Source organism: Capsicum annuum, chromosome 1, assembly GCF_002878395.1.
Source record: "Capsicum annuum cultivar UCD-10X-F1 chromosome 1, UCD10Xv1.1, whole genome shotgun sequence".
Taxonomy (NCBI): domain Eukaryota; kingdom Viridiplantae; phylum Streptophyta; class Magnoliopsida; order Solanales; family Solanaceae; genus Capsicum; species Capsicum annuum.
In genome coordinates, this window is record NC_061111.1 from 103894544 (window position 1) to 103901723 (window position 7180).

The 7180-nt window shown below is 34.7% G+C and overlaps 1 protein-coding gene across 2 annotated transcripts; it reads left to right on the plus strand.

Moving 5' to 3' along the window:
* Positions 1-586: 586 nt before the first annotated feature.
* On the plus strand, positions 587-5131 carry LOC107878357 (beta-glucosidase-like SFR2, chloroplastic). Of its 2 annotated transcripts, none has more exons than XM_047406725.1 (6): positions 587-918; positions 2161-2329; positions 2426-2659; positions 2754-2903; positions 2972-3101; positions 4822-5131. In XM_047406725.1, the coding sequence occupies exons 1-6, from the start codon at positions 767-769 to the stop codon at positions 4833-4835; spliced, it is 849 nt and encodes a 282-aa protein (XP_047262681.1). In that variant the 5' UTR covers positions 587-766; the 3' UTR covers positions 4836-5131. The 2 variants fall into 2 exon arrangements, with proteins under 2 accessions (XP_047262681.1, XP_047262676.1); XM_047406720.1 differs by lacking the exon at positions 4822-5131 and adding an exon at positions 3667-3928 and having other exon boundaries at positions 598-918.
* Positions 5132-7180: the final 2049 nt, after the last annotated feature.

Here is a 7180-nt window from a genome sequence, read left to right on the forward strand (position 1 = left end):
ACCTTCTTGGGCACATCATTTCAAGGGCTAGTATTCATGTGGACCCTCAGAAGACTTATGCAATGAAGCACCATCCTAGATAACCCATCACTTAATCCAACATCAGGAGCTTTTTGGGTTAAGTTGGGTACTATAGAAGAATTTTTGATTGGTTTTCCCCCATAGCTGCACCATTGACTAAGCTGACATAAAAGAAGGTAAAGTTTGTATGGGCGAAAAAAGGTGAGAAACACATGTTTTTCAGTATCAATGTTACAAGGTTTTAATAGAGAAATTTGTTCTTTATACTGCCTAATGGGTTATTATACAATTTTCTTAGATGAAAAAACATTAATCACCATCTTAAAGGTGATAAAATTAAATAAAGATTAACAAGAAAGAATTCTTGAAAAAATTATAGATCATCTTGTTCAAGAACAATGGTCCATTCATGACTATTCATATGTGAATAGTGATGATGATCCATACTATTGGTATGATGATGATTATTTCACTGAATAAGTAAATTAAAATTCTGCATGTCACCCTGTTTGCTAACAGCCTCTTTTTAATTATGTATCATTTAGTAGCAATTTTGAACGATCGCATGTAAAGCACTTTGTCAAGCAGCACAATTTTATGCATTCACGTTTTATCACTGTAATGTGCTTGCAAGTGCTACTCTCCCGTGAACTAATGGATATGTATTTCGTACAGGCTTGTTGTTGATTCTGTTGCAGATATAGTGGACTATTGGATTACTTTTAACGAGCCTCATGTCTTTTGTATGCTCACTTACTGTGCTGGTGCCTGGCCTGGTGGTAATCCTGATATGCTGGAGGTTGCTACTTCTGCTTTACCTACAGGTGTCTTCAATCAGACCATGAACTGGATAGCAATTGCGCATTCAAAGGCGTATGATTATATTCATGAAAAGAGGTTTCCTAGTACTCCTTATGCTTTTCTCTTTTCAATCCAGGGTACAATGAGATTTTTCATTTCTCCGTCATGTTTGAAGGTATTTTGGAGACTTCAACTTTATTATTTGATTAATTTTCTTCCTACTCCTTTCTAGTTTGTTGTTATTAATATTATTTTTTCTTTCGTAAAGGACTTATTGTGAAATTGGACTGATCCAAAATAAGAGAATTTCGTAAGATTGGAAAGAGGTCATTGAGACGTGTACTACACTACTATGTTAGCCTTGGGGTAGTTGGGCTTAGGACGAAGCTAAATCAATATGATATGCGGGCGAGTGTGGAGGCAGAATCCACAATGTCTTGGTGAAGGATATGCGGGCGAGTATTTGCCAATAGGAGTATTCAGCCCATCTGGTGTATGGCAGCGTAGGACAAACCACAGATTTGACAATATGAATACTGCACAGGCTTACTGTATTACCATGGCTGGTAATTTTTCAACAAGAGAAACAGGGCCAGCTAGAAGCTCATCAATGAAAAGTAAAAACCTAGCACCAAGGGTTTGGCCTAGTAATCGATGAAGTGGGTTGGGAACCATGAGTCTCAGGTTCAAATCCCAGAACACTAGGTGATTTGTTCCCATTTGTCCAAGCCTTGGTGGAATATGATCTACAAGAATGTATGCCAGGACTATTGAGTTGGAGAACTGAAATAGTGAACTACTCAAGTGTTGGCACAACATCAATTCAAATTTTAGGGATGCCTTTTAGGTGATGTATTTTCGCGACAGAGAAGTCTGCTACTAAGTCTTCAATTTGAGGGAACATAACATTTTTGTGGCAAATATGTGAAGGTTCTTTCTGGTACTTGTGTAAATATGATTCTAAATATTTTAGCAAGTGGATACAAGGTTGCATATTCTATGTTGAAAGCAATATTTCCCTACTTCAAGTAATAGATTGTTAGAAACCATGCCGGTAGCTTCCGAAAGCAAACCACATGGGAACTTGAATTTTTTGGCATACATAGAGTTGCAATGTCATGCTTTCTAAAGCTGCAGTCTCACTTATTCATTTACATCTTGGAACTTTGTTAGGAAACTGAGTCCTATTTCAGCATAGTTGAACTTAAGCTAGCAGCGACCTTGTACATGTGATCATTTGAAACATTTTAATCTAGTATAATTTCATTCTATTTTGATTTTCTTTTGTCCTTCATCAGTCTTGATTTATTTTGATTGTTGTGGACTGATGCTACTCAGCAAACCATCGAGTGCCGTTGTTGGAGTAGCTCACCATGTCTCATTTATGCATCCATATGGACTGTTTGACGTTGCTGCTGTTTCAGTCGCCAATTCGATGACCCTTTTACCTTTTCTGGATAGTATTTCTGACAAGATGGATTACATTGGGATCAATTATTATGGACAGGTATTGGATTGTCTGGACAAAGTTCAAACAGAAAACTTTTGTTTATTGCCTCATCTTTTGACATTAAGCTCGTCTGCGCTTCTTTGACTTGAGCAGGAAGTCATTTGTGGTGCAGGATTGAAACTAGTGGAGACAGATGAGTACAGTGAATCTGGGCGTGGTGTCTATCCTGATGGCTTGTTCCGTGTCTTGCTCCAATTTGATGAAAGATACAAACATCTTGATCTTCCCTTTGTAATAACTGAAAATGGTGTTTCTGATGGAACAGACTTGATTAGACAACCATACTTGTTGGAACATCTACTTGCAACTTATGCAGCCATGATAATGGTTTTTTCTCATGTGACTGTTTTTTAGTATATCCAAAATTTCACCAGTTGTATTTGATGGGTAATGTGGACGTGCATCTTTTTATTATATACAGGGTGTTCGTGTACTTGGTTACTTGTTTTGGACGATCTCTGATAACTGGGAGTGGGCAGATGGGTATGGTCCCAAGTTTGGACTTGTAGCAGTTGATCGTGCCAATAATCTCGCTCGGATTCCTCGTCCCTCGTACTATTTGTTTTCAAAGGTATCCTTCATTTTGATATCTCCTTTTCTTATTCTTCTTGATAATTTTGCTGACATCTTGATTTTCAGGTTGTAGAATCTGGAAAAATAATGCGGGAAGACAGGGAAAAGGTGTGGGGTGAGCTCCAAACCGCTGCTAAAGATGGAAAAAGGAGACCATTCTATCGATCAGTGAATAAATATGGCTTAATGTATGCAGGTAATACAGGATTGTCAAGCCTAAGTTTGACCTGAAACAGGTTTCAGACAATTCAAGGTTTTAATCAAAACTTTTATCCATATCCCCTTGGATAGATGGATAAAGGTGATAATTGGGCCAAATTTAGATCTAGAGTTTAAATACTGCATTTCTGAATCTAAAAAGAGTTACGCCACGTTGGATTGTTCCAGATGCCAATTTGGTGCCACTGCTCTATAGTTATCTATTTGCCTGTTGGTCTTGCCATAAATAACTCTCATGTGATGTTGTACTCTTGCTGGAGAATATTTTACAAGACAAATGGCTTTACTCATGATTTAATCTCGTCATTGACCTTTCTCTAGCCTTTTTGCTGTGGTTGGTGAAAGAGGTTAGCTTAGGGAAAGGACACTTTAATTGCCTTAATACCTTAGCAGACTATACCACAAGCATGGCACCTGCAGAATGGAACAAATTGTTTCTTTCTGTCCTCAATGATAAGTATTGTAAAACGCCTGTTTCCACAGTTGTTTTTGCCCTCCCTTTTTAGCTGTACTATGAATTGCCTATTGTTGCTCTTTCTCAGGAGGCCTTGATGAACCCACATGGAGACCTTAAATAAAAAGAGATTGGGGGTTTGGGCACTATGAGATGGAAGGTTTACAGGATCCCTTGAGCCGTGTTGCACGATATCTTCTGCATCCTCTCTCTCTTAAAAAGAAATCCGCGATTCAGAGAGAGAGTGATCAATTGACTCTTGAGCCTCTCATCGCAAACATCTAGCTACAACTGCATCAGATTGTTTAAAGAATTCTGCTGAGAATCCTAAACCGGATGCCATTGTAAAGGTATGCCTGTCAGCAATGCCGATGCAATGGCTAGGATATAAAAGATCATGCAGAATACTTATACTATTTTGTAGAAAAAATTAGTATCATATATATTTTCTTATTTTAAGCCTATCGGTTAGTAATTCTTATCTACTTAGGGGTCAGTTGGTAGTGTATAGGTATAGTACTGAATAGAGTGTATTAGGATTACCGGGATTAGTAATGTTCGGATTAGTTATACTGGGATTAGTTATGCTGGGACTATTTTCTAACCTTTTTTGGTTTGGTGTATAAAGAGCAATTTTGTCTTTATCCATGTATTAGTAGCCCATTTATTGCTAGTGCATTGGTTTGCTATATATTAGTTATACATAGGCTTAAAATCCTACCAAAGGATTAAAATAATACAATGGCTAATACATGTATTAGATTCTCTAATACATTCTCCCAAACTACCCCTTAGGGTAATGCAGGGTATTTGTTTATCTGGGTTTTGTGAAGCCTGTGAGTATCAGGCTCTGCTTTTATTTATTTATTCATTGACAACAATGAGCACATCCTTTGAAGGAAACAGGGATGAGATGAAATAGGTATTTGACTTGATATCAGTAAATTTAAGATAGTTTATAGTCAAGACTTTAAGGTACCCACTCTTGCATAGCTAACTGGGTTTTGGTTGTAAAATATTTCAATCTCAAAATTTGTGGTGTTGTGATGGCGCTTAACCTATTATAATTATACTACTGAAACTTAGGAGTTCTGATAGAGCATTCTGCAGTTTCCTTTCTAGAATTAAATTTATACTATGTCATTTTCTGCTGGTTCTATTACTGTACCTCCCACAATTACTTTGGTTAATCTTTTTCATTTCTTTTTTGGCTGTAAGTTGCTGATAAACTTTGTACTCTCAGTTGTAGGAAGCTAAGTTGTGATTAAACTGTTGAATAGCTCAATCTCAGTGCGATGTTTGACTGGGAAATAGAGAAATGACAACTGCAATTTATATTTGGTTTGGAGAAGCAGAAGGTGCATTATTCAGGGAAACGCCTTGAGAATCCTGTAAGTGAACAGTAGTTGTATACTAATCAACTTTCTTGGAGTGTAAATTTGAAGGATCTGCTGGCTCCAGTATTTTGAAAATACTCGGTGTAGTTGTGCAAGTGATAAGTGAACTAGTGTTACCATTATTGTGTTAATAAAAAGGCAACAGTGTGTTGGTGTTAATGCTTAAATAGGCGTAAAGCCATGATTCTTCAACATTTCACTAGACGCTCTTTGTATTAGCGAGAAATGGAGTAATTTCTTTTTGAATTCGGCTTAGTTGCCATAGGCTTGTGATACCGCATGGGTGAAAGAGAGAAAAAAATATGTAAGTTTTTTGACGACTAATGGCTTTGTTAGTTGGTCTCTTAATCTTGGATCATGTGGAAGTACTATCCAAGTTGCTTCCAGCAACATGAAAAAGAATAATCAGGAAATTGCATGTCATAGATTTAAATATGGGTGGCTTAGATATTTGACCCCAATAAAAAATATTTTTAAAGAATAACTTTCCTTACTTTTTAAGTATTGTACAAATATCATTTTACCCCTTTACGCATCAAATATATTTTTAAGACTTTCCATACTTATTTGTCTCTCAAATTTTATATTTTATTATTTTCACTTTTTATTTTTTTCTTTAATTTATTATTCTATTTTTTATTATTTTCACTTTTTTTCTTTAATTTTTTTATTTTCACTTTTTATTTTTTTCCTTTAATTTTATTGTCATGTTTTAATTCGTTGTCTCAAACTTTATTTTTTTCTCTTTTTTATTTTTTCTCAAGCATTATCTATTTCTTTTTTCTTTTCCTTTTTTTAATTCATTTATGTTTAACTTTTATTTTTCATTTATTTTTTATTTTTATCAGTTCTCCATTTTTTTCCTTATTTTTCTCAAACTTTATTTATATTCTTTCCTCTCATTTTTTATTTTCTCAATTTTTTTAATTCTTCGCTTTTTTCTTAATCTTTATTTTTTTCTTGCCTTTTTTTTCACTCTTTTTTATTTCTCTATTTTGTTTGATCATTTTTTTGTTTTTTCAGTTCTTTTTTTTTCCTCATTTTTTTCAAACTTTATTTTTATTTTTCCTCTCATTTTTATTTTCTTAATTTTTTTAATTCTTCATTTTTTTTCTTGATCTTTATGTTTTTTCTTTCCTTTTTTTCATCATTTTTTTTATTTCTCTATTTTGTTTGATCGTTTTTTTCTGTTTTCTCAACTTCTATTATATTTTGTTAATAAATAAAAAATTGAATAATCCACAAAGAAATTTTTTTTTGACATCAAAGCAAATTTAAGGGCATGAATTGTTGTTACGAAGTTCTTTGAAAATTCTTGAGATAAGTCCTGTCTCTAAGGCGAGAGTTGTAGAATATCTCACAAATAAAGACATAATGTGGTAGTGTCAACTCTTGCCCGTGATGCATAATTTATTATTTGAAAGTCCTTGAGCAAAGTCTTGTCTCTAAGGCAAGAGTTGTAGAACATCCCATAAATGAAGACATAACTGGTAGTGTCAACTCTTACCAATAGAGCATAATTTATTATTTGAAAGTCCTTGAATTAAGTCTTGTCTCTAAGGCAAGAGTTGTAGAACATCTCATAAATAAAGACATAACGTGGTAGTGTCAACTCTTGTCCGTGGGATATAATTTGTAGTTTGAAAGTCCTTGAGTTAAGTCTTACCTCTAAGGCAATAGTTGTAGAACATCTCATAAATGAAAACATAACGTGGTAGAGTCAACTCTTGCCCGTGAGGCATAATTTGTAGTTTAAAAGTCCTTGAGCTAATTAAGTCTTGCCTCTAAGGCAATAGTTGTAGAACATCTCATAAATGAAAACATAACGTGGTAAAGTCAACTTTTGCCCGTGGGGCATAATTTGTAGTTTGAAAGTCCTTGAGTGAAATGCATCTAAGGCAATAGTTGTAGAATATCTCATAAATGAAAATATAACGTGGTAGAGTTAACTCTTGCCCGTGGAGCATAATTTGTAGTTTGAAAGTCCTTGAACCAAGTCTTGCCTCTAAAGCAATAGTTATAAAACATCTCATAAATGAAAATATAACGTGGTAGAGTTAACTCTTGCCCATGGGGCATAATTTGTAGTTTGAAAGTGTGAAAGTCCTTGAGCTAAGTCTTGTCTCTAAGGCAATAGTTATAGAACATCTCATAAATAAAAATATAATATGGTAGAGTCAACTCTTGTCCGTGGGGCATAATTTG

What these genes read in the sequence shown, in the direction of transcription:
- LOC107878357 (XM_047406720.1), top strand. Translation starts at nt 767, where the DNA reads ATGCTCACTTACTGTGCTGGTGCCTGGCCTGGTGGTAATCCTGATATG. An exon ending in GGATCAATTATTATGGACAG is followed by an intron (nt 2,330 to 2,425) that starts GTATTGGATTGT and finishes TGACTTGAGCAG; the next exon opens with GAAGTCATTTGTGGTGCAGG. An exon ending in CGTACTATTTGTTTTCAAAG is followed by an intron (nt 2,904 to 2,971) that starts GTATCCTTCATT and finishes CTTGATTTTCAG; the next exon opens with GTTGTAGAATCTGGAAAAAT.